The sequence below is a fragment of the Felis catus genome, chromosome A3 (assembly GCF_018350175.1).
Source record: "Felis catus isolate Fca126 chromosome A3, F.catus_Fca126_mat1.0, whole genome shotgun sequence".
In the NCBI taxonomy this organism is placed as follows: domain Eukaryota; kingdom Metazoa; phylum Chordata; class Mammalia; order Carnivora; family Felidae; genus Felis; species Felis catus.
Genome location: NC_058370.1, coordinates 89,401,510 through 89,426,856, shown reverse-complemented (window position 1 = coordinate 89,426,856; position 25,347 = coordinate 89,401,510). Strand labels below are relative to the sequence as shown.

At 53.0% G+C, this 25,347-nt stretch overlaps 1 protein-coding gene across 8 annotated transcripts in view; it reads left to right on the top strand.

Annotated features, from left to right (window-relative positions):
* Positions 1–25,347, top strand: part of SFXN5 (sideroflexin 5) — a 116,676-nt gene that overhangs the window by 75,051 nt on the left and 16,278 nt on the right. For 6 of the 8 annotated variants that reach the window (XM_045054398.1, XM_003984118.6, XM_045054399.1 and 3 more), the window contains 3 exons: positions 14,213–14,328; positions 16,319–16,404; positions 22,315–22,432. In XM_045054398.1, the coding sequence (XP_044910333.1) occupies positions 14,213–14,328; positions 16,319–16,404; positions 22,315–22,432 (320 nt within the window). The remainder of the gene's footprint in view (positions 1–14,212; positions 14,329–16,318; positions 16,405–22,314; positions 22,433–25,347) is intronic. The other 2 variants (XM_019827405.3, XM_045054401.1) reach the window with 2 other exon arrangements.

Here is a 25,347-nt window from a genome sequence, read left to right as displayed (position 1 = left end):
AGGGTGACAGGGGCGCTGCTGACGAGCTCTGTGACCAGGATTCTGCTTTTAGCTCAGGGATTCTTAACCTGGGGCCCCAGTCCCCCACAGGACCAGTAGATAGAACGCAGGGGATCCTATGAACTTGGCTGGGGAAAATACCTACACTAGCCTCTAGCTGAAATTTAACATTTCCTTCCACTGGGAGTGTAGGCAGCAAACCACAGTAACAAGCAAGAGCTGTGACTTTGTCACCAATAGAAATCACGGATACTTTCACGTCCTGTTACAGTTGTTACAGAGGTTTTGAAATACCGTTTATGTGCCACACTGACTTAAAATTATGATATTGATTCAATCCACTGGTAGGTCTTATTTTTTAATTCGTTAGTTAAAAAGCACACCTATGATTGTATCACAATTGAAAAAATATTTGGCAATGTATTCCAATATAATCCCTTTATTTTTTTTTAATGTTTATTTCTTTTTTGAGAGAGAGAGAAAGAGCATGAGTAGGGGAGGGACAGAGAGAGATGGGGGACAGAGGATCTGAAGCAGGCTCTGCGCCGACAGCAGTGAGTCCCACGTACTCGTATTATTCATATTCAGGTAATTGTGGTGCATGCGTGTGTGTAGAAGGGATTTCGCTGCCTCCAGCTAAGTCTTTGCTGGTCTTGGAGCCGCTGAGCTCACAATAGATGCCCCCGGCCAGCTCATCAAGCCCAGCCTGGCTCTTAAGAAGCCCATGCTTTGTTTGGGGAGAGGGCCCTATAGCAGAATGTTTTTAAAAACTAAAAAGAAACAACACTGAAAGAAGCACGAAGCAGTGTGTGATTAGTCGTCTAAAGAGAAGTATACGCTTGAACCATGATACGAGTTCCCCATTTGATGCCAGAGGACAAAGATAGGGGACAGCCCAGGAGTGGTGTCAGGTCCCGTCACCTCCCAGGTGCCAAGGCTCAGTCTGAACAGCCCGAGTCAGACCCAGGCTCATGGTCCCAATCTCATTATTCACCTCCAGTGTTCAGCTTCTCCATCTGTAAAATGGGGGCACTGATACCTACCTTCCTGCAGCCCAGAGCTGTGGGAGGGCCAAACGAGATTACAGACCGGATTCCATTCGCAGGAAAGTGCTTTGGAGCACCTAAAGAGCCCCGTAAGAAGGTGGAAGATCATTACCTGGCAGCCCCCACCTCCTCGTTGGCCAGAGGCTAATGAACTCCCAGGACCAACTGCCCGTCTGAGCCTCAGCTGACCCAGATAATTGCTTAGCAACTCCACACTTTTAATGAACTCCCAGCTATTTCTGGCATGGGCCACTAATGGAATAACTCTTTAGATCTGACTTTGTTAAGGGGCCTAATTGAGTGAACAAGGCTGCCGATCTTGCGTTCCTCGCTATTCTGGGCTGGAGGGTCAGATGTAGCCTCAGAAGGTGGCAGCTCTTAGCTGCACTGGACTGGATCTGGGACTCGGCTGAGATGCAATCTGTCCTTGAGCCAAGCTTTAGACAAGGACTTTGCCAGGGGCCTGTTCCAGCCTTGCTCTGCCAGTCATCTTGCTGGATGACCTTGGGGGTGGTCTTAACCTCTGGGGCTCCTTCAGGAGGAGGGTCCCTGCTTTCAGGTTTGACCCTATCTGTCATGCCCACCTGAGACTTTAGGACCTGTCCCTCTTTGGGCTCCAGCCTGATTCTCCTCCTGTCTTAATCCAAGAGGAGCCTGTGGGTCCAGCCACTGTCAAATTGTCTTGAGATCCCTCATATCCCTAGTCAGTTGCACAGGTTGCACACAATGCCATTTGTAGTCCTGATAGTCCTAGTTTGCCAGGATCCAGAGAGCAGCAGATCCTTTCTGGCTGCTTCCTCAGACCTGCTGCCCGAGTCCTAGCTGAGTGCCTGCCTCCCTTTCACCCCTGGCCCCTGTCTCTCCTTGTCCGCATTGCAGGCTTCCACTTCCCCGGCCCCGATGCCCTCCCAGGCCCATCTGCAAACGGATACCTGCTAACCCCCCGGGTAGATGTTGACACAGTGGTGTGCAAGATGAACAGGCATGCCCCTCACCTGCTTTTGAACCCCTGGTCCGCTCGGGCCATCGTACAGACCCTGCACTTGGCCACCCTTCACCTTGTTCTCAGGCTTAGACATCTTCTGTAAGGCTCACTGCATGCAGGCAGGGCCTAGGTCCCTCCAGGCATTCATCCTGCTTTCCATGGCGGGCCAGACCAGACTAGGCCAAGCCATCGTTAAGGCCACCAAGAAGCTTGCTCAGGATTTGCTTTACCTTGTAGAGGGTTCTTTGCCCCTTCTGACCCCTGGCCTGATGGGGAGACAGGACTCACAGAGCCATAAGCGCTCACAGGAAGGAGGTTGAGGCAAGTGGAAGTGATCAGATTAAGCCCTGGCTGTTGGGATGTGTGTGGGGGCTTGGGGGTGGTGTGTAGAGCAGAAGGGGGTCTTCATGGTGAGGGAGGGTCCTGAAAGGGCCTGTGTGCCCTGTGCTCAGAGGCCATATCCCTACTCCCTCCCTCAGGGAGGGAGGCTCCCAGGAGCCGGTTGCTTCTTCCTGCTGCCCTGCCCAGTGAGTTCTGCCCTGTTCCAGCCTGCAATCTGGAAGGTTGAGAGGATACCTCTCTTCACTGGGCCCTCCATGCTGCCCAAGAGAGAGGCCTGAGACTCTGGGCACAGGACACCTCATTCCCCCACCTGACTCCACTGATTTTACCCCTCTCTGGCTTTGGACCAGACCTCACTTCAGCCCCTTCCCACTGGAACATGTGTGACAGACACTGCAGGCCTTCCCTGGGTTTGTAGGGGCTCCACAGCTCTCCACATTTCCCCCAGCATACCTCTGTGGCCTCTCACTCCCCACATTGTCTCTCTGGGAGGACCCAAGGCAGGGCGAGCCATCCCCATTTCCCAGAAGAAAAAATTCAGACTCTCTGAGCTGGCCACCACCCAGGCCTTGAAGGCCCAGCCCAGGCTACTTCAAGCCCACTTGGATAACCCCTCACCCAAGCAGCCACGAAACTGAGGCGTGTGGTCCAGAGGCGCCCCCCAGGAGCACCCCACCTCCAGGTTCACCCTGGTTTTTTAGCTAAGGTTGTGCGTGTGTACGTGCACGCATGTGTGCTGAGCACGTGGGAAGCCCTGAGGACACTCACTGAGCCCTTCTCTCCCTCACGGTGGTTTCAGAGCCTTGCTGTGCCCCGGTCCACAGCAGCAATCATGTGGGAAATCTCGGTTTCTATTTATACATGGAGATGTTAGGAAAGACGGTGAGCCCAGGAGCATGTGTGCTGGCATCAGAATCGATTGGGGACTGGTAATTAATTTGTTTAGACCTTAATTAATTCTCCAGTTCTTTCTTATTTGTGGACTGTCACGCTTAATTGTGTTCAGGAGCTCGAGCTCGGAGCAGGCCCTCCATTAATTGATGGGTGCTGTGAGGTGGGAGTTAATGGTTTGGGGAGCTGGGCAAACAGTGTAATTAAAGGTCAGTAGAGGAGGCATTGGAAAAACAACCCCCCTCCCCCAGGTCCACCCACCAGTCTCCATGAGCAGAGTCCATTCCAGGGCAGGCAGACCCCACCAACAGCCTTCTCTTGAGGCCTTAGGCTGGGAGCTGGCAGGAGTGGCCAGTGGGAGGCATGCAAGGTCGCGGATGCCGCGAGGAGGCACTGGTGAGAGGAATGGGCACATTTCATCAGGAATGCGTGGGGCAGGGCCTTTAGCCAGGGGCCGAGAGGTGAGGATCCCCAGGTGCCACCTGGCAAGCAAATCTCCGTACCGGGCTCTGCATATGTGTGTGCAGGAGTCAGGGAAGGAAGCCCTGAAGGTCACCCCACCCCCACCTGCTTGACTGAATCCATACCCAGCAGGGGACAAGACCCCCATGTGGGCTTTGAGCTCCCTCAGGGGAGGCCGGAACCTCAGCACCTGCCAGCTGACTCCTTGCACCGGCGGGGAATAACCTCCGCGTATGGGCCAAAATGCCAGCCTCATCATCCCTTTGCCGGGAAACGCCTTCTTCCTGCACTGTCTACAGCAGTCCCCTGCATTAAATGTCACAGCTGATTTCATCACCAGGAAAAAATCTCTGTGTTCACCGGGGAGTCCGTTCCTCAGGATGTCTGGGCAGTGTCTGGGAGGTCTTCTGTTCACATGTCTGCCCTCACCCCACCTCCTTGCGCCCCTTCATCCCCAGGCCACATGGGTCTTGGTGTCCTTGATTCCTTCTTTACTATTCTTCCCTTGGTGTTCAAGCCTCCCTGCTTGCCTCGTCCGGGAGGTGGCCACGGCAATGTGCCCGAGCCCAGAGGGTTGGTCCTGACCTCCTCAGTTCCTCATCCCCTGAGGTGCACCTGTGTCAGCTGTGGCTGGGCCTCATGACGTTTGTCCCTTCCATCCAGGTCAGTGATAATGTGGTGTCCACAGCCCTTCAGCTCCTCTGTCCTTTCCTTGACCTAGTCCCTGCCCATACTCCTTTGGAGCTGTGGTGAATCTTCAACCTCCCGTCTGCCTCGCTCACTGGTCCCAGGCCTTTGAACATGGCCCTGTTTGCCTGGAATCTCCACTTCCCATTACCTCAGCCCCCATCCTCTGCCTCTCTTGCCTTCATTTCTCTGCTCAGACACCACCTCCACCAAGAAGCCCTCCCTGGTAGGCCCAATCAGGGCTAGACCACAGCACCCTGTGCGTGCCTGTGTGTGACCTGGAACTGCATGTTTTTTGTTGCTGTTGTTTTTTTTCTGAGTCTGCCTCCTTTATCAGACTGTGAGCTCCCCAAGACTCATTCATCCCCAACCCCCAGGCCCGCGCTATGCCTGGCACACAGTGTTCAGTGTGGGTTTGTTCAGTGATCAAATGAGTGCTTTGATAAAAAGTCTTTGAAATTGGGCACCCATAGTGGAGGCCCACCATAATGACATCGGTGACCACATTCTGTGGCTGCTTGGACATTTATTCTGGTTTGTTTTTTTTTTTCATTTTTAAAATTGTTTCTTGAATGTTCTTTTTTGTTATATAACGTTTTCACTGTCCTCCACACGTTTAGTTGTCAGGCCTAGGGTGGATGACCAATGGGCCACGTTTCCAGGTCATCCGGGGCACGTTCTCCAACCTTTCTGGGTTGGATCTGGAAGGATAAGTGGGCTGGGCTGGGTGCCATAAGCGCGAGCCGCCCTAGAAATGACATGGGCCCCCAGTGTGTATCAGGTTTCAAGAGGACATGAGTAGTTAGCCCGAGGGAAGTCTCCAGTGGTGTGTCCTGGGGCTCTGTCTTCAGTCTTGTCCCCTTCAGTTATAACTGCCTTGGTCATACGTAACCGTGGGTTGCATTTAAGGAACAGGCACAGCAACTTGGCAGTGACTGTGAATTCATGGGCAAGAGGTGCAGGATCTAAGATTGCTCAAGGTGTGGCCCAGAACAAAGGAGTCTGTTTAGTTCTGGACTCCACACATCAAGAGATGCTCCACACATGATAAGCAGGAGCCCAACGAAAGTAGCAGGATCTTCTGAAAAACTGACAGTCTGTTGTTGCAATGAGCTGCCTGACCCCTCAGTTAGAGAAGTGTCCAAGTAGCAGCCGGGCCCAAAAAGCTGTGAGGGGCTCTCACGTGCGATCAAGTCACCTGTTTCTGGGCAGTTTGCCCAGGACCTGGCATATAGTAGGCACTCAGTGAATGCTTATTGAATGAATGGCTTTCCAGTTCAGAGATTTCATAATTACTGAAATCCGGATAGCAGAGGAATCCAGAGGCAGAGAAGGTGGGAAGCACAAGGCAGGAGAGGGGGGTTATGAATGTGGGAGGACGGGGCGCCTGGGTGGCGCAGTCGGTTAAGCGTCCGACTTCAGCCAGGTCACGATCTCGCGGTCCGTGAGTTCGAGCCCCGCGTCGGGCTCTGGGCTGATGGCTCAGAGCCTGGAGCCTGTTTCCGATTCTGTGTCTCCCTCTCTCTCTGCCCCTCGCCCGTTCATGCTCTGTCTCTCTCTGTCCCAAAAATAAAATAAAACATTGAAAAAAATAATAATGAATGTGGGAGGAGTAGCAATTGGCTGGGTGGGCCTGGCCTGTTGAGGAAAGGGAAGGGCAGAGGGCCATTGGGACCCTGGATGTTAGCTTAGAGTTGGACTTCATCTTATGGTTAACAGGGAACCAACCGCTGAAGAATTTCAAGCTAGGAAGCAGCTGTGATAAAAAGGAGTTTTCCAGACGAATGTGTTAGCAGGAATCTTTTATTAAGAGATCCTGAACTTGAGAGTCAGCCTACACCTATTTACAGGCTGATTTTTCAATCCCCAAATTCCCAGTCCTGAGTTTGTGACACTTTAGTATGGGTTGTGAACCTCTTCCCAAATTCTCAAGCTATTTAAAAGAAAACTGTGTCATATAGCAATGCTTTTCAGGTGGAATATTGGGGAATATCGTGAAATCAAGCAAATATTAAGGTATCCATCCCTATTTGATAATCATCCCTCCTCTAAAGGCAGGGATGGGGCTGTGTTCTGGTGTGATTCGCATGAGTGTGTGTGTATGTGTGTTTCAGGTCGTGATGTACATACGTGTCCACTAGTAAATACATAGACCGTATCTGGCAGAGACATGAGAACCTGGCTAGAGTGTTGTCTCTGGGGAGGGTCAAGGGGAAGCTAAGAGTCAAGGGTTGGAAGGAGACTGGTTTTGTTATTTACCCTTCTGTGAGATTTGAATTGTTCACTGTGTGCACATAATAACCCACAAAAGAGGAAAGAGATAGAGGAAGTAGAGTGGGGAAAGCTTTGTCCGATGTCAGTCTGGACCCAAATGGGAGCTCAAGTCTCCTGGCTACCACAGTCATGCTTTTTTTTTTTTTTTTTAAATAAAAATGGTTCTATTCTTTTCCTGATAATACATGATTGCTTTATAAAGTTAAACAACCCTACTTCTCTCTCCAAAGTAAGTTGGTGTATATCCCTCCAAATTCGAGTAAGCCTCTAAAAATGCGGGAATCTCTATTTATTCTATCTATAATATAAATATGCATATATAAATATATATTTAATACAAATGAGATCATACCATGTATACTGTTCTGTAAACTGCATTTTAACCTTAGTAAATTTTAGACACCTTTACAGGGCAGTCATAAAATCTCAACTTATGCTTTCTAACAACCATGATAGTACTGCACTGAACAACCTTATACACACATGTGTCTCTGTGCCCGTGACTGGGAGCTTCTCCAGGGCAGAGGTTTTCAAACAGCCACCTGGTGGGGGGGGGGGGGGCAGGGGGCAGGGGCTTTTAAAAATGCACAGATCTGGACCCTACTTCAGATTTGGTTTCAGTCGTGCAACCAGTGTTGACAGTCACCAATCTAGAAATAGAATGGCCACGTCAGAGGGCGTGCACATACCTAGCTTTGCTAGATATTGCCAAATGAGCATACCGGCTCTTTTCTCCTACCTGCAAGGCTTAAATTTTTGTTTCCCTACATCCTCTTCAACATTTGGTGTTATCAATCTTGAAAATTTTTTGTCCATCTGAAATGGTTCTTTTCTCACTTTAATTTGCATTTTTCCAATTCCCAGGGTGATTGAGAATATTTTCTTGACTGTATTGGGCATTTGGGTTTTCAAATAGAACGGAGAGAAAAAAAGGAGATCCCTATTGCATACCATACACAAAAATAAATTCCGGATAGATTAAGACCTAAATGTGAAAAGTAAAATGTTAAGTCTTCTAGAAAAAAATATCAATGAACACTGGGGAAGGATAGAGTTTCTCAGTGACACAAAAAGTATACACCAGAGGGGAAAGGATTGCTTGTTTGAGTACATGTTACAGTATATGCCAGAAGACTCCATCTACAAAGTAAGAAAACAAGCCACACACTATTTGTAAGCCATTTAACCAATGAGGATTAGTCTCCAAAACATCCAAAGATCTCCTGCCAGATTGATTTTTCTTTAGATAAAAAAAATCTATCTTTGACTATTAGTAAGATTGAGTTCGTGTTCATTGGATTTTTACTATTTCTTTTATGAACTCCTACTCGAATATTTTTGGGGTGATTTCAGTGACTATCTTTCTCTTAATAACTGTTAAGGCTCTTTATACATTTTATGAATGGTTTTGCCCCAAAGTATCAGACTCAAACTGGCTGAATTAATAAATGAATGTATCACTGGGGCACCTGGGTGGCTCAGTTAAGCGCCTGACTCTTGATTTCGGCTCAGGTCATGATCTTACAGGTTTCGTGAGTCGAGCCCCACATCGGGCTCTGCACTGACAGTGTGAAGCCTGCTTGGCTCTGTCTCCCTCTCTCCCTGCCCCTCCCCTACTCGTGCTGTCTCTGTGTCTCTCAAAATAAATAAGTAAACTTCAAAAATTTTTTTTTAATTTTAATGTTTATTTTTGAGAGAGAGACAGAGTGAAAGCAGGGGAGGGGCAGAGAGAGAGGGAGACACAGAATCCGAAGCAGGCTCCAGGCTCTGAGCTGTCAGCACAGAGCCCGACGTGGGGCTCGAACTCGTGAACTGTGAGATCAGGACGTGAGCCGAAGTCGGACGCTCAACCGACTGAGCCACCCAGGTGCCCCCCCAAAATTTTTTTAAATAAAAAAATGAATGTATTACTTCACAAAGGGCGAGTGCCGAGTGAGGCACCCATGGCCCTTCCTTCCACCTCTGTGCTCTGCCAGGGGCTTCATCTGCGGGCTAGCCCCTTTCATGTCCTAAAATGGTAACAGCAACTCCAAGCACCACATTCAGATCCACCACTGCCCAGAGGACAGGAGGCTGTCCCTGCCGCCGCTTCTTGGATGAGAGGAGACCTTTCCCAGAAGTCCCCTGCAGACATCTGTCATTGGCTAGGGTTGGCCACATGTCCCTTCCTCAATCAATCACTGGCAAGGGAAGGATTATCACAACTAGTTAAGACTAATCCTCTGGGGGTAGAATAGTTATTGGGCGTCAGTCACCATGACCTTCTATTGATGAGTAGTAGCGGCTCTTTGTCACATAGAATACATTTTCTCAGTTCCCCATTTCTTATAATATGATTCATAGATACTGACTGCCGTATTTCTCAATGCTCAGATGCCTCAGTTATAGGGGCATTAATGTAATAGCCTTTCCGAAGAGGAGAGGACTGTATTTTCTGTTCGTGTGGAGGAATAAACAAGCCTTCACTACACATTCAATCCAAGTCACTTTCTTCGATGTCACAGAGTTTGAGTCTGAGCCTTCCTCATTTTTTCCACTTCTCTTTTGGACATCGGTTGTTAAACACAGGGTCACGGCCACCACTGCTTTTTGTAACCCTGCTTGTAATCTTGACCCTTTTGGCCACTTTAAAACCGACAGTATGCTTTGAAAGCATGTAAAAGAATTTGCGAATTTTTTGTCTGCATTTCCTAGTTGGTTTTATACTTGTGGTTTCATTTTTTTCCTTTACTTTAAGGAGAAACTATTCCTGAAGTTAATCAGCTTCTTTAGAAAGTTCCTCACATACAGATACCGAAGTGTGGGAACGGTGAGTAGGTCGCACCGATCCCTGCTGGCTGTCAAATTTTTATGATCCACTTTAGGAAGTTTGGCAATTTCTTTTCACTTTTCAGACAAGTAAAGCATGATTCTATTCTCATTGTAAAAATTCAAATGGTATTTAGAAAAACAGGGTAAAAAAAAAAGTGGAAGTCTTTCAACAACCCCTAATTCCTAAATTTAGGTCCCTTCCCAAGGAAATCACTGTGTGAGGTGTGAACCTTCTAAAACATTACCTGTGGGTTTATGGGCACACACTACGTGTGTACCAATTATGGGGTTTTACATATAGTAAATCATCCTGTACGCAACTCGGTAGCATTTTTTCATAGAAGTTTGTTTTGGAGATCTTCCCATGTGAGTTCCCTAATGGTGGACATTTAGGTTGTTTCTAATTATTTGCTCTTACAAACAGTGCTATAATTAACATCCTTGTAAATGTCTCTTTGTGCATATGGGCAAGCATTTCTTTAGGGTAGCTATCTATGGTTTGGCAATTTCTGCTGCCTTTAATTGCATTGCCTGGTATCTGGCAGACGATCTTCTGCATGTACAATAACTTTTCATGTCCGTGCTCCATTATAGTGTAAGTTCTAAAAAGATGTTTTAGGCAACAATTAGGAATCTAAGTTTAAGTTCAAATTCTGTGCAGACTGCTCTGGGTAGCTGAGGTGACACTTGAACGAACCTCCCCACGTGGCAAAGTTCACACACGCACAGGCAGTTGTGGTGGGGAGCAGGTAAGGGTTCCTCTCCCCCACCCCGACGTCCGTTGTAAGGCCCACTGGGATTTTTAAAACATTAAAACATGGGGGAATCCATCTTAGAACCAAGGAGTTAAGATATGTTGTTTTCCCCAAATGAATAGCCCAATAGCCCATTGCTTCACCTTCGTGTTTGAATGGTCCTTTCCTGTGAGTTGATAGAACTGCTTTCCTGCAAACTCATTTCCCCTACAGGTGGGTGTGTTTCTGGACTATTAACCCCATTGATCTATGTGTCTGTTCCTGTGCTAGATCAGAGGCACACTCCCCCGTAGTCGTCTTTTGGAGAACTTTTTTTGCACATTTGCCTTTCTGTCTACTGCTCTTCTTCCCCATGCTGTCCCTTTTACACAGGGTGCTTCATTAGCTGTTCACAATCTGCATGATTTTGCATCACGATGGGTCTGATGTGAGAACATCTGCAGCAGTCAAGCGCATATTTTCCTCGGGACTTGACACTGAGCTTGCCATCAGCGTGAAGCGATCTCTCCCCCTCTCTCTCCCTCTCTTCTCTCTCTCTCTCTCTCTCTCTCTCTCTCTCTCTCTCTAATCCCATGACATCTCTTAGCATAACTTCTCCAACGTCAGTTATGCCTGAGTCTTGAATGGTGCCAATCTGAGTTGAAAATGTGCCAGCTTTCTTAACATTATCACTAACAGACTGCTTAATTAACCTGCTGATACTGTCAATAATAGATCTTGCTGGTGTGCTAGAAAGAAGACCCATGGCCTACGGTTTGGTCTCTCTTTCTCTCTCTCTCTTTTTCATTTGCTTAGGCTCTCAGTGCTCATGACTTGGGAGCTGGACTTGCCAAGAGTGGGACGGGAGGGACCAGGGAGGCTTGAAAGGAATGCGGCAGAAATGGAAGTTCTGGACGAGATCATGGAAATGAGATCACTGAAACGGCCTGGTGTTCTCATTGCTCAAAGATGAGGATGGCTAGTCACCTGTGTATACAGCGGGTGCTCAATAAATGGACCAACTGAAGATATTACAGGGCATGTGCCAGTTGAGTAGGCAGTGAGAAGTGTGGGCGTCCTGAGGGAGGAGCCTGGGGGTGCCACCATTTTAGGGTGGCTTTCAGGGTTTTCCCTTTTTTCCCATCCAGGCAGCTTAGATAAGGAGAGAGCTTTATCGTGCCCAAACTGTCCTGGCAGGGCTGTCTGAGGGGAGGGACACTGGGTTTTCACTTCTTTTCCTGCTTTATGTTTCATGCCAAGTGGTTTTGTGTTTGAACCGAAGTCCTGCTCTATCTGCCGTGGCTTCATTTTACATTTGGAAAGTGCAGCGAGCAAGCAGATGCCACCATGAGCCTGGAGCTGGTTGACCACCGCCTCCAAATACTCTTGTCTTTGTCTCCTCTGCCTGGGCACACACATGGCACGGGGCTAGAGATGTCTCAGCAGTCCCTGGCTTCCCCTAACCTGGTGGGGGAGTGGGTGCAGAAGGTGACATCTATGTGAGCTCAGCCAGTGCCCAGAGATCCCATAGAGAGGCTGAGCGCAGCACCTCTTCTTATATCTGGGGAAGGCTGGTAAGGGCGGCCGCTTCCGGTTGCAGAGTGAGCCGGTGGCTCCTGACTTCAGGCAGATGCTCCTTGCCTGGACCACATTCCTTTGGCCTTGGCTTTACCGCCGTGGTGGTGGTGGTGTAGTGGTGCCGTGGCAGTGGTGTAAGGGGTTCTCAGAGGGCAGAGATAGATTCCTTTCAGGGCAGAAAACCCCAAGATCCTCTCCAGTGGTTTTGTGGGTCTCCTGGGAACTGAGGAGCCTGGTAGCCCCAGAGGTGTGAGGGGTGCAGAGTATTCCTGCCGCCACTAGAGGGCACGTCACTAACACACAGGCCAGGTGTCCGCTTCCCGAGGCCACTCTGGGGACCCTTCCGGGACCTGAACCCTGGGAGGGTCCAAGGCTGGCAGGAGCTCACCTCTGGAGGTCAGGAGGGGGAGATTCAGAGCCAGGACTATAACTCAAGCCCAGCTGGCCCCAGAGCCAGGCTCCCAACTTCTCCTTTACCTCAGATTCACCTTCCTACTACTGTCAATCTCTGGACGTGTTTAAGACAAGGGTTTCCTAATGTCAACACTACTGACATTTTTGCCCGGATACTTCTGTGCTGTGGAGGCCGTGCATTGTAGGATGTTTAGCGTACCTCTGGTCAATACCCACTAGATGACAGTAGCACCCCCCAGCCCCAGGTTGCGATAATCAGAAATGTCTCCAAAGCTCGCCAAAGGTCCACAAGATCGCCCCTGGCTGTGTAAGTCAGGTGAGCGTGCCTGCTGTGACGACAGGAGGGACCCAGTGCAGAAGAGGTCTGCCCGTGGTTACCACTGTGCCTGAGAGTCGTGTGGAAACACGAGAGCTCCTCAGAGATGGCATATGTGCTGTAAATACATGTTAAAACTGTATTTGGTCTCCTGCTTTTCTTCTCCAAAGACTGCAGAGCCTCTCGGTCTTTCCCTCTGTTTATTCCACCTCCCCACTTTATTGAAACAAGAGACTGAGGCTCAGAGACCCCCAGGGTCTCAAGCCGCCCCTCACCTGCAGAACCCCGTCCCCCAGCTGCAAGCGCCCTCACCGCCGGCTCCCCAGCCTTGGCTCGGGCACCAGGAGCATCTGTGGTCCTCCTCCCACTGCACCTGCCCACTAGGCCCTGCAGCCCTGCGGCTCCCCAAACCCTAGTGCCCCCCCACTGGAGGGAGTGGGGAAGCAGCAGGTGTTGATGCTAATCAGCGTTCACAGCCCAGAACTGCAGTCGCTCCCAGGCTCACACACTCCCCAAAATTAAACACTCATTATACAAAATTAATTGACATTAATTAGCAAAAATTAAAACTTTAAACACAGCAAGGCGCTTTTGGGGGAGGAGTGAAGCAGGCGGCCTCCACATTTGTCACCCCCCACTCCCCACCCGCCCACCACCCTCAAGTCCCCCCAGTTTTATCCCGGAACAGGGTTGGAGGAGGTCAGGCAAGGTCAGCACCACACCAGCCCTGCCCCAGGCCCGGGTCCAGCTCCACGAGTTCCAGGCGAGAGGAGCAGAGGGACACTCCTGGGGCTCGTCACCAGCTGATGGGTGGCCCCCAAATGCTGGTATCCGGTGTCTAACGGAGGAGCCAGGAGCCCTCCCCTCAGCCTAGGTCTGTCATGATCTCCTAGCCAAGGGAGGGAACCCAACCATGTGAAGTGAGAAGGTCGGCCTTTAGCTCCCCCTGACCCACCCCTGCCCCCTGTCCCCGAACCCGCCCATCTCCGGGGCACCCAAAGGATTAGCTCTGTCCCACTTTGCTGTGTGACCTCAGATAAGTCACCCCCCTCCCCTGAGCCTCACTGTTCCATCCATATGATGAGGGGGCGGCGCTGGGTGAGTGCTGAGGTTCCCGCCTGCTCTGGCACCTGCAGTCAGAGAAGTGGATCTCTGGGAACCCGATTCACTCTGAGGAGCAAAGGGCTGAAGGTGGGGGGCTGCCATTTCGAGAACATGCCCGGAAAGGCAGCCCGAGGGGTTGAGTTGCTGGTGGTGGAACATCAGGCACTGGTGAGGTGTCTTCAAGCCAGGGAGCCCTCCCAGAGGGGCACCCACTTCGCCTGCTTGCCAGGCCCACCCCCGAGGAAAGGAAAGTAGCTATCCCTTGATGGCTCTGCTCTCTAGCTCCTGAGCACTGCCCCCTTCCTCCTCTCATGTAGGTTATTTTCCACCTTGGCTCACCAGGCCATCAAGGGCTCCCAAATCCCTCAGCAGGCTGATGGGCAGATGGGCAGCAGAACCACACCTTCACTCACCACATTTGAATGCAGACTTGGCCCTTAACTCAGGACTGTTGCTGCTTGGGACGGGGAGGCTGGGGTGCATCCCGGTGGCTTTGCCCCACCAGCTAGAATGGCATCCTCCCCTCTTACTCCTGCCCCCCTGCTCCCCTCTCTCTCTCTCTCTCCAGCCAGTGCCAACATCTGCAACGTGGTCCTGATGCGGTACGGGGAGCTGGAGGAAGGGATCGATGTCCTGGATGGTGATGGCAACCTCGTGGGCTCCTCCAAGATTGCAGCCAGACATGTGGGTCATCCGGAGGCTCAGGGGGCCAGTGGAGAGGCCAGCGACAGGGAGAGGGTTTTGTTCCTCAGGGGCTTCTGTGCATAGTGCCTTTGCTTTGTCTTCTTGGTCTGCCTTCCTTGTCCCACCCTGCCTCCCTTCTGCATGAGCCCAGGGCCTCCAGGTCTGGCCCCAGCCATGCCTGTCCCTGAACAGTCCTTCTCTCCATCCCCCCTCTCGTCACCACTGTAAGACATCCCATCTCTTGTCCCAACCCCTCAGGACCTGGCTTCTCTGATCTGTTAATTGGAAAGGGCAGAGGAGAACCCCCCCCCCCAGAGCTTTCTTTCCCCCACCCTGGGACCTAGAGCCCCGCTCTCTGGGCTTTCAGAGCCTCCTGGGCAAGAAGAGGAAGTATGGGAGCGGGTAGTTCGTGGTTCTGTGCTAATGGGCACTTCTGCAGGTGGCACCTCCCTGGGGACCGAGTGTGGCTGAGGTGGGGCTTTGGGGAAAGAATATCTTGCTGCAAGAAGGCCATCTTTCACCTCTCATTTCATCAGCCTCACCTACTTCAGCAACTGGAATTTTTTAGAAAATTCCAGTCGGCTTGTGTATCTCCCCATGCTTTCCCAGCCTTCATCCTAGTGGTGATTAGTGGCCGGTGTTGCTCTAGCCTGAGTGATGGCATGGCGGGTCTGCTGTGAGTACCTGAGCATTCTCCTCCTCTCCAGCCACTGTCCCTTATCAGCTTTCCCGATGGGCCCCAAGCCTCACCTCCGTCAGTGAGGCCTTCTCTATAACCCTCTGAGGTGGGAAGAACCCTTTCCTTGTCCCAGCCCTCCCCTCCCCACTGGTCTCAGAGAACATGAGTGCCCATCCAAGGCTTGTGAGGGGCAGAGGGCCTGGGGGTGCCGGTGCCGACACTGTACCCTCGGGTTCTTGTGCAGGTGCTGGGCCCCCCATCATTCCCACACCTGTTCAGAAGACTGGAGGAACCTTCTCCCAGGCCTTCCAGAGGCTGATCATGACAGACCTAGTTTCCTGGAAGACATTTTCAGCCCTGAACCTGTCCATCATCGAAGGGGATTTGGCCTCAGTTTCCTACCCAACCCCATCCTCCCATGCAACCCTAGTGTTTCCCCTGATGTGCCGAGAGGGAGGCCGACTACGGTAACTCTCCTCATGACGCAAACAGCAAGGAACCCCTCACCCTTGATGTCTAGGGGAAGGCTCCCAGGGCTTATGAGCTGTGAGCGTTCTTCAGCACTTCTCTGAGGGCCAGGAGCCCAAGCCTTGAAGGAACTCCCCACAGTGACCATCAGAGTGCAGAATTGCCTCTGAGCTGTTGCCTTCACCATGCCCTGCCTCCCCAGGAATCCCAGGGGAGCCCTCAGAGCAAGGACCCAGTTAACCCCATATGGAGACACAGCAGACACTCAGCAGAAGCATTTCCCGCTCGCAAAGCTGACCTCTCGTCACTAAGGCTCTCATCCAGATCCAGGAGAGGCAGAATCTTTGAAATTTTTGTCTTTAGGGGGTGTCAAAAAGAAAAAAGAAGTAAATCCCAGAATTTCTGTCCTCCTTCAGCACCAAGAGCCTCACGCGGCTCAGCAGGCCCCAGCTGTTTGCTCTGGTCCTTCCAGCTCCTGCTTTGTTTTTAGAGCATCTCGAGTCCTCCATATGCTTCCTCCCCAGCCCCTGCTCCTGCCACCGAGGCACCTCCCCGGGCACAGGCCCCTTCCTGGGACCGCTTCTGTGTTGCCACCCCTCCCCCACATGTGGCAGGTGACAGGGATCTGCTCTTTTCAAATGTGTGTGGTGGGAAGATGGGGGTGGCTTTTTTCTGTTGTTTGGAATAAGGCTTTGTGAGCAATTCCATGAATTATTCCAGCCAGCCAGATGTGCTTAGCAGCAGTACACACACCTAGAGGCTCCAGGGGAGGGGTTCACCGCCAGGTGGCTCTCCCCCACCCCCTGGGAGCTCTGCTCACCACAGCCTCTGCTTGCCCCTCAGGCCCTGCTCGAGACGGCGCTGACGCGAGTGGTCCTCCCCATGCCCATCCTGGTGCTCCCCCCGATCGTCATGTCCATGCTGGAGAAGTGAGTTGGGGCAGCCAGGAGAGAGGGGCCACCACTGGGGAGGAGGGTGCGAGAGAGGAGGAACCAGCTGGCCCAGGGCAGGGGACAGAAGTGGCTGGCAGCCCACCCTGCCCGTTTGTTCAGACACTCCTGGGCAGTGTTACTGGAATCGTGCCGTGAACATTCGGGGACTTCTATTCTGCAGGACCCTGCACTAGGTGCTAGGAAGGGTGTCCAGATGGACAACACTGGCCCTGTCCTGAGGAGCTGACAGTTCTGGGGTGTGCGTGTGTGTGTGTGCACACGTGTGTGCGTACATGTGCTCTGTTGGTGCACAGTGCAGGACCGGTTGTGAAAAGAGTCTGAGGATTGGGTAGGAAGACTAGATTTGGGGGCAGGGCCACCCTATTCAGGCATCCACCCTGAAGCAACTCAATACCTCACTGAGCCTCAGTTTCTCGTTTTTAAAATACAGATAGTACTAACCTCCCTGCCTTCTGCAGAAGCGAGTTCTGAGAACACATATTTGCCATGACAAATCTTATAAAGACATAAGGGAACACAGCAATATGAGCAACGATAGAGTGATCCTATAATTAATGAGCAGGACGTTGAATTGTGAAGACAGACATGCCGCCGGAAGGGCAGGCTGAGGGGACAAAGGGAGGAGCCAGAGCTGACCTTCACGCAGGCTTGGGCAGGCTCTGAGGATGAGTGTGAGTCTGGGAGGATGGTAAGGAGCAGAGAAGGGCTCTAAGTGGGGCAGCAAGGTGAATACGAGTCTGGAGGGGCAGACCCCGAGCTCACGCAAGTACGAGGGAGGCAGTGACCACTCCCACTCTCCTGGTGGCCTAGCCTAGGAGGGGGTGCCTCAGGGCATAAAGACAGGCTTGGGGACACCTGGGGCTGTAGATCAGTTTAGGGACCTTCCTATTCCCACCGTTTGAATTGTGATAACAGCTAACATTTATTAAGCGTGTCCTGGGTGCCAGTCCTCTCCCAGCCAGGTCTCTGCCCCGACGCCATCTTCTCAAAGAGTCCCTCCCTGACCACCCCATCGAGGTAACAGCACCAGTACTCCCTTTTCTGTCCATTACCTTATTTTTATTCATAGCACCTAGAGACATCGCAGACTTTATCTCGTTGTCTATCATCTGTCTGGCCCACTAGAATGCAATCTCCATGGAGGCGGGTAAACGCGTGTCATTTATTGCCCTGCACAGCATCCAGCACGGTTGCTGGCACGTAGTAGATGCTTAGTGTTTGTTGAATGAATGATCTCATTTAACCATCACAACAGTATGGTGAGGTAAGTGTAACATTTCCTTTTCACAGATGAAGAAAGCAAGGCGAAAAGAGGTTATACCATCTGCCTATAGTTCTCCAATAGGAAACGACAGAGGCAGGAGTGGCCCAGGAGCGCAGCCGCAATGCTGGCTCTTCCTCCCACTCAGGCTGCCTTGGGTCTTCAGATCACATCGCATAATCCGCGTGTCTTTGGGCCTTGCCCTGCATGGAGACAGGAGAGAAGCAGATGTGGGGTCCTGGTCTCAGGAAGCCTGTATTTTGATAAAAGAGATGGCCATGACCCGTACACAAGTCAGCTGCAGGTGGGACTGGGCATTATGTAAATGAGCCCAAGGTGACCTTGAGGGGGGCGAGGGGGGGGGGAGTATTATGGGCCCATCAGCAGGGAAGGCTGGTCCATAGGAGAAGGGCTGCAGCTGACTCTGAGAGCAGGGTAGGACTTCTGTGGAAGGCAGGCTTTCTGGACAAGGTGTGGGTCTTTTGTGCGGGAAATTGAGGAGTCTAACCAGACAGAAGCAAAGTGTGCTTGTTGGGGCCAGCTGATCAGGGGCCCGGTGTCCAGCCAAGGAGATGATCCCTTCCTCACCATGGAAGAGGGGGAGTCATGGGAGGCAACTGAGCAGGGGTGTGGCATGTTGAGCACTAGGATTCAAGAAAATCAATCTTGTATGGGAGTTGCAAAAAGAAACCGATCCTGGGAGAACAATGGCTTTGGTGCCCCTGGCCCTTGTGTATGTAGCTGCCTCATGAATGGTGACCGCAAGTGCGAACAAGGAGACCACCAGGCAAATGAGGAAGGCAGGGCTTCAGTCTTCAAAGCTACTGAACCCCAGGCCTGGAATTTTCTGGGGAAACATCTGTGATGCCTTTCTAGTTGGTATCTGAGCTGGGTTTGCAGAAAGTGGAGTGGAGTGGAGTGATGGTTAGTGTCCCATTGGTTTGGGGATTTAAATAGCTTTGGGAAGTTGGGTGGGATTGTTCCAGTTCTGAACCTCCCGGCCTAGGATCTGCGCAGAGGCCGTGTGCCTGGCTCAGCTCAGAGTCCAAAGAAGTCTGTCAGGGAGGCGGAGACAGGGAGGCCATTTGGTTCTGGCAGCCTTGTGTTTGGTGGGTCCTTTTCTGAAGTTCCTGAGAGGGTCCCTGGGGAGGAGAAAGAGTCCAGCCCAGGATCCCTCAGCAATATCCAGACCCAGTTTGTGCCGTCAAGGACTTACTAACCTCAGATCTGTCTGGTAACCCCAGGACTGTGTGGTAGGAGGGGCCGAGCCGCACAGCACTGGCAGCCGAGGCTCCTGGTAGGAAAACGGAACCCGGGTTCCTGCTCCAGCACTTTCAGGCCTGGCTAGTGGAGGAGAGAGTCCCTCGGCTGCGGTCTCCCACCCGGGGAATGCTGGCACTGCCCGCTTCGCCACCTTGTGGGCTAGGAGCCTTTGCAGGGGCTCCAGCGTGCACCCTGCAGCCTTCCACACGCAGGGGTGCTAGCAGCGGGGCCTCTGCCCAGAAGGCTGGTGGGGGAGCCCAGTTGGGTGACAGAGTCAGGACAGCCAGGGGAAGAAGACAAAAGAACACTTACAAAGCAGCCTACTTGCAAATTAATGGAGTGCAAACTAAGACTGCTCCAAGTGCTGAGGGAGTGTGCGGCGGTGGCGGGGCGGCTGCGGGGAGACAAGCTGTCGCGGGGCGGGTGTGGTGGTGCCATGGCTGGGGCCTGCTGGCTCTGCCTCTGGCCTCAGCCCCACCTGCTTGGGAGGAGCACTCGGGGACAAGGTCCCCAGGTTTCCTGCTGGCATAAGAGAGGTGGGAGCCCAGCTTGTCCGGGTGTCCCTGTCTCTGAGACCAAAAGGGAGAGAGTCTCAAGTCTGAAGCAGAGGAGCCACCACCCCCGACCCAGAGCATGGAGGGTGTGCACCCCTCCCCCACACACACACCCCTTCCCCTCACTCTCCACTGCCCCTGCCCTTGGGCTGAGGGCTCACACTCCAGCTCTGCCCTCCTGAGGAGGAAGATGGTCTTAGTCCCTGGGCTGGGAGATCCATCCTCCCCATAATCCCACTAACTCAGAGGCAGGTGTAATGGCTCTCTTCCCTCAGCCCTGCATCCCTAGCCCTGGAGTTCGCCTTCCGGCCAGGTGGGGTCCCAGCCGGGTAGGGGTTCAGACTACATCCTCCCCAGTGGTTCCTGAGGCCGCTCCCCAGGCTCCCTCCTTCCCGAGGCTCCGGGTCTTTCCTTTCTCCAGGCATCCGCACACACGCACATCTCTCCATCTGCATATTTCAACTCCCCCAGCTGCCTTTCCGATCCCTCCCTGCCATTTCCCTCTCCTCCACCCCTCCCCAGAACTGCTGTGTTCACTCTCCCTGCTCAGGGCTGGGACTTCAGGGGTTCCTGTTTGGCTGAAGTCTTGGGGCTGCCTGCTTCCTGAGTCAGGAGCACAGGCTTGGGGCCTTCTGGACCCCTTTTCCAGTGCAGATTTCAGCCAGTCACCCCTGAGAGAGGAGCTGAGGTCACAGCCCCATGTGGAAGGAGGCCGTCCAGTGTCCCCACCAGGAGTGCCCAGGGATTCAGCCCAGGGCCTGCCCCTCACCTGCCAGGGAGGGAGCTTCACTCTTTCTCCCTGTCACCCTCCAGGCCCTTGGTGACCCTCCAGTCTATGCCTCCAGGGACTGAGGTCCCAGTCACTGCCACAGGACAGGAAGGCAGCCCCACCCTCCACAGCCTCTTCAAGGCAAGGGGCCTCCTGTGTAAGTCTGGAGAGTGAGCCCGGGTACCCCACTTCCTTGTCCTGCTGGAGAAGTTGATCTCAGTTAAAAAGATCTCAGAGCCCATTTCAGCCTTACTCCTGGCCCTTCTGTGACTCCCATGGAAGCCAGGAGGCCTTGGGCTGAGTCCATGGAGGATATGAGGCTCACCTGACCTGCTCTTACTCCTATGAAACTGCCCTCTCTCAATTCAGTCTTAATTCAACAGCTGGACAGGTCTTGGGGTCTGGGCCAGCGGGAAGGGCTAGAGGGTAGCCCTAGGGTCCTCCCTCCTTCCTGCACTTAACAAGAACAGTAACAGCAATAATAACACAAATTCACTGAGCACTTACTGTGTCCAGGCCTTTTATTTGCATAGAATTAACAAATAAGTGGAGCTTTATTTGTGCCTTAGCAGGAACATCCTAGGCCAGGGTTTCTGTTTTAGACTCATGGAAGGTTGTTTGAAATACAGATTCCCAGGTATGATACCAACTGAATGGAGATCTTATGGGGGTAAGGGGCCCTTGGGGGTCTGCATTGTTTAGCAGTTACCGAGACACCAGAGTTTGAAAACTGTGGCTCCCAATTCTGCTGTCTGCTCAGAGCCAGGAGCTCTTGTCCCAGGAGGGGAAGGTTGGAGGGGGGGGGGGGGAGCAGTTGTCTGCCCCCACAATGAAGCCTGCCTCTAGGAGAGCCTCTCACCTGCCTGTGGTCATAGCCAGCCCTGTTCCAGTAGGAGAGGGGCAAGACCCTGATTATATCCTTTTCACACCAGGAGCCAGTCAGTCATGAGGACGCTGACACAGTTACTGAAAGCAGATTTAGTGCCCACCCAACATAGTCCAGTCACCCATCCTGCTGGTGCAGGGCCCCAAGCCTCCCCAAGTAGAATGCCTGGTGGTCTCCACTAAAGGGCCTGCTGGATTATACAAAATGTGAGGTTCTGATGGGCAACAAGGTAAAGGTATATTGGCCAGCAGGCATGGCCCCGTCTCCAGACGGAGACCTTGTTTCTATCATGGAGCTGGGGCCCCAGAGCCTGGAGGGAGGGTTTTCGTACACTTCTCCTGCCCCAGAATCCCACCTCCAAAGCTTGTCATGGCAGGGGGCGGGGGGGAGGGTGCCAGCTGTGATATGCTGCAATGAGGCTGGCAAAGTGTTCTGCGAGCAGGACTTGGGGGCAGCACGGGAGCGATAGCACTTGCAGGAAGTCAAGAGTCCAGGCAGCAGCCCCGTCTGCCTCCTGCAGACTTAGCCATGGCCTTGGGCAAGTCATTGCCCTTCTCTGTGGCTCTTGGATGGACGTGGACCAGGTGGTCGCTGGGGTGTGTTCTGTTCCCATACTCGGAAGAGGATAATCCCCTCCCGGCTGTGTGTATGTGTGTGTGCATGTGCCTGTATCCACATGTGTGTATGTGTATGTGTGCATGTGTATGTGTGCGGTTTGTCTCTTTCCCTGGACCTGGCACCTACTCTGGTTTGTTCAGTGCTTCGTTATGTGCCACCTTTGAGGACCATCTTTCTCTGCTGTGTGTCTCCCCAGGGGCAGGGGCTGACAGTCTCCTCTATTGTCTCCCCCACATGTGGCCTTCTTTGCACAGAGCTGGACGCATGGTGGGATGGGTGCCCCACAAGTACTCATTTACGATGGATGATTGAGAGTTCCCCCAGCAATGTCCTTCAGAGCAGAGCCTGGGGAAAAGGGTGCCGTTGGGGAAGGCCCCAAAGATAGAATTCCACCACGACTATTTAGCTATGGGTTGGCACTGGCCCAGGACCGTGCTGCCTGGCCCTGGGACGCTGAGTGGGACCCCGCATGGTGGGTAGCAGCAGCTCACCCTGTCTTCCGGTCTCATGGAGCTCCCTCCTCTCTCCCCCATAGGACGGCTCTCCTGCAGGCGCGCCCCCGGCTGCTCCTCCCTGTACAAAGCCTTGTGTGCCTGGCAGCCTTCGGCCTGGCCCTGCCGCTGGCCATCAGCCTCTTCCCGCAGATGTCAGAGGTCAGTGTGGGGAAGGTCTCGAGGGCAGGACGGGTGGGTACAGTTTTGCCATTTATTAACAAATACTTATTCAGCGCTGACTCCTTAGCCCTGAGCTAGGCACTGGGGTTAGAGCCATAAAGGAGACACATTCAGGCCCTGACCTCTCCCGAGCTGAAGGCCAAGCAGTGAGCATGACAATTAAAAAGGGACTAGCAAATGAAGGGGGAGGACTGTTAGGAGCGAAAAGTCCAGCCGGACATGGGAGGAGACAGTGCGGGGCCCCAAACCCAGCCTAAGAGGGAAGTGGCATTTCATGGGGCCTTGAGGATGAGCTGGAGTTGGCCAGGTGCAAGGGGGACTGGGGTCCCTGGGGTGAAGGCTGCGGTCACCTGGGGTGAAGGTTCTGAGAGGAGGCAGCACACAGCGCATTACAGGGGCCGAGGAAAGTCTGCATCACGAGCAGAGGGTGGGCCAGGCAAGGGGGCCCAAGGCAGGTGGAGGTGGGGACTTGGGAACCAAAGCAGAGAAGGTAGGTGTCATCAGAAGGGCCGTGCAACGCAGGACTGCAGATTCCCAACTGTGAGCCTGGGCTGGAGCTCTGGAGGAGAAGGAGCCATCAGGAGGCAGTGGGCATCCAGCAAGAGATGGTGTCGGCTTGGACCAGGCTGTTGGAAGTGGGCATCGAGAAGTGGGTCCTTTAGGAGGAAGTTAGGTCTATGAAGAACCGCATGTGGTGGGAGGGAAGGGAGCCGACAGGGTGTGCGTCTGGCTTGCTGCTTTTGAACGACCAGGCAGACGTGAGCACTATTTAATAAGATAGAGACACGAAGGGAGGTGGTTTGAGGGAAGAGGGCATGTTGAGTTGGATGGACACGTGAGGTTCCAGGATCCTGTGGAATGTGCTAATGGGGGTGCCCGGTGGGAAGTTGGCTCTGGGCCTGGAATCCAGGAGAGAGGCCTGGGCTAGAGGGACGGACCTAAGGCCACCAGCATAAAAACAATGATGGAAGCCAGGGAGTGTGTGGAGAAAAGAGGCCCTGGGGAGGAGTGGCATCCACAGACCAGCAGCCAGTTTGGTAAGTTCAGAGCTAAGTGCAGGGGGGGGGGGCTGCCCGCAGGGGCAGGTATTCCTGAGAAGTTGAGCCCCATGAAGTTGAAGTGTCCCTTGGTGTCCCAGATGATGAAGGCAGACCCTCTCCCCAGGAGTGGGCCCAGCTGAGGGGTGAGGAAATAGGGTGGCAGGGCTGACGGCTCTGTCCGGGGGCTTGGCACTAAGGGAAAACAGAAATAGACCTGCAGCTGGAATGAGATGTGGGATCGAGGGAGGCTTTGATTTGCTTATTTTTCCCTTTTTTAAATGAAAGAGATGGGAGCTTGTGTAAATACAAAAGGGAAGGTACCAGGAGAGAAGCAGAGGACCGAGGGAGGAGGAAGATGGGGAGAGCAAAGTCCATGGAGTGGGGGCGGGGCAGAGCACAGACCGGGATTCAAGGGATTTGCCTTGGCTGCGGAGAGCCTGCTCCCCACTTTAGGAGTGGGGATGGAGAGAGATGCAGTTGGGGATTGTGTTGGGGGGTAGGGAGGTTAAGGAAGTTGTTCTGATAGCTTCTGTGTCCTCCTGACCGAGCAGAGAGGATGGCGAAGGATGGAGGAGGGGGAGGCCAGAGGTTTGAGGACAACGGAGACATTCGGAGGGAGAATGGGAAAGACAGCTGACCGAGGAAGTTAGAGAATCTGGGTGGGCAGTGCACCAGGTCTGCTGTGAGGATACAGGTCTGTGGGCGTGGCCAGGGCCTGTCTATCTAAAGGAGCCGGGGCTGAGAGGGCCACAGGGTTCACTCCACAGGTTTCATCTGGCTGGCTGATTCGGGGAGTCGGTAAGCCATCAGGAGGAATGGCAGGCCCCGGAATCTTAGCTGGGTGGGTGAAGATGGGCGAGTAAGCTGACCAGGGAAGGCAAGGTTTGACAGAAAGGCAGACCCAAGGGGGTCATAGAATGAATGTGGTATTTGGAGTCACTGAACTCTTGGGCAGATGGAGGCTGTGGCCACAGACTGGCACCTACGAGTTTGCGATTACAGGCCTGATCCTGCTCAGTCCTGAGAGAGGTGGGAGTTGGGGGCAGGTGCCTGGAGGGAAGCCAGAAAGGTAAAACTGAGGGGCCTGGACTGTGGGCCCTGAAGACCCAAGGTCCTAAGTAGGAGGTAGTGAGCCAGCCCCAAGCCCTGAGGTCCCAGGAGGGTGAGGACTAGAGTCACTTCCCCACACTGAGCCCCAGAGATTTAGAAGGAAACCAGAATGGGGTGGGGCTCCTGTCCTGGAGGGCCCAAGGCACACTGGGGTGGGAAGCCTGGTGTGTGATATGTGCCAGGAACGCCCTCATGCCCGCAGGGCCCAGCCTTGCTGTGAAGCCGGGGATACCCCTTCCCCTGTGAAAGCTGAAAAGCCGTTACCTGATGTTTGGAGATTCTGAATGGAGCCAAGGGCTCCAGAAGTTCTGAAGGTGGGAGAGAGGGCACTTCTCGGTGGTCTTGGCATCCCCGTCCTAGAAGGGCTGTGCCCAGCACTCGCCAAAGTGAGTGCATCTCTCTGTACAGTCAGGCTAAGTCTGCAGTTCTAGGTGAGGGTCAGAGACACTCGTAGGCACCACTGTGTTCAGAAGTTTCGGGTAGGTCTCCTATCTCTACCTGTCGCATGGGGAGCAACCTAGGGCAGAGAAGCCTCACAGGACAGAATCGGGGACTGGCCTGTTGGAAGGATTGCTCAGTTTACCATCCTTCTGGCTCTGCTGGGGAAATGGAGGCCCAGAGCAGCCCAGGGACCAGACCAACGTCACAGAAGCGAGGCGGTGATATGAGAGGAACCCCCAGAGGCCCATTCCCAGGCCATGCTGCATCTACTTGTTCTGTAGGATTTTCTCTCCTCCCTCAGCC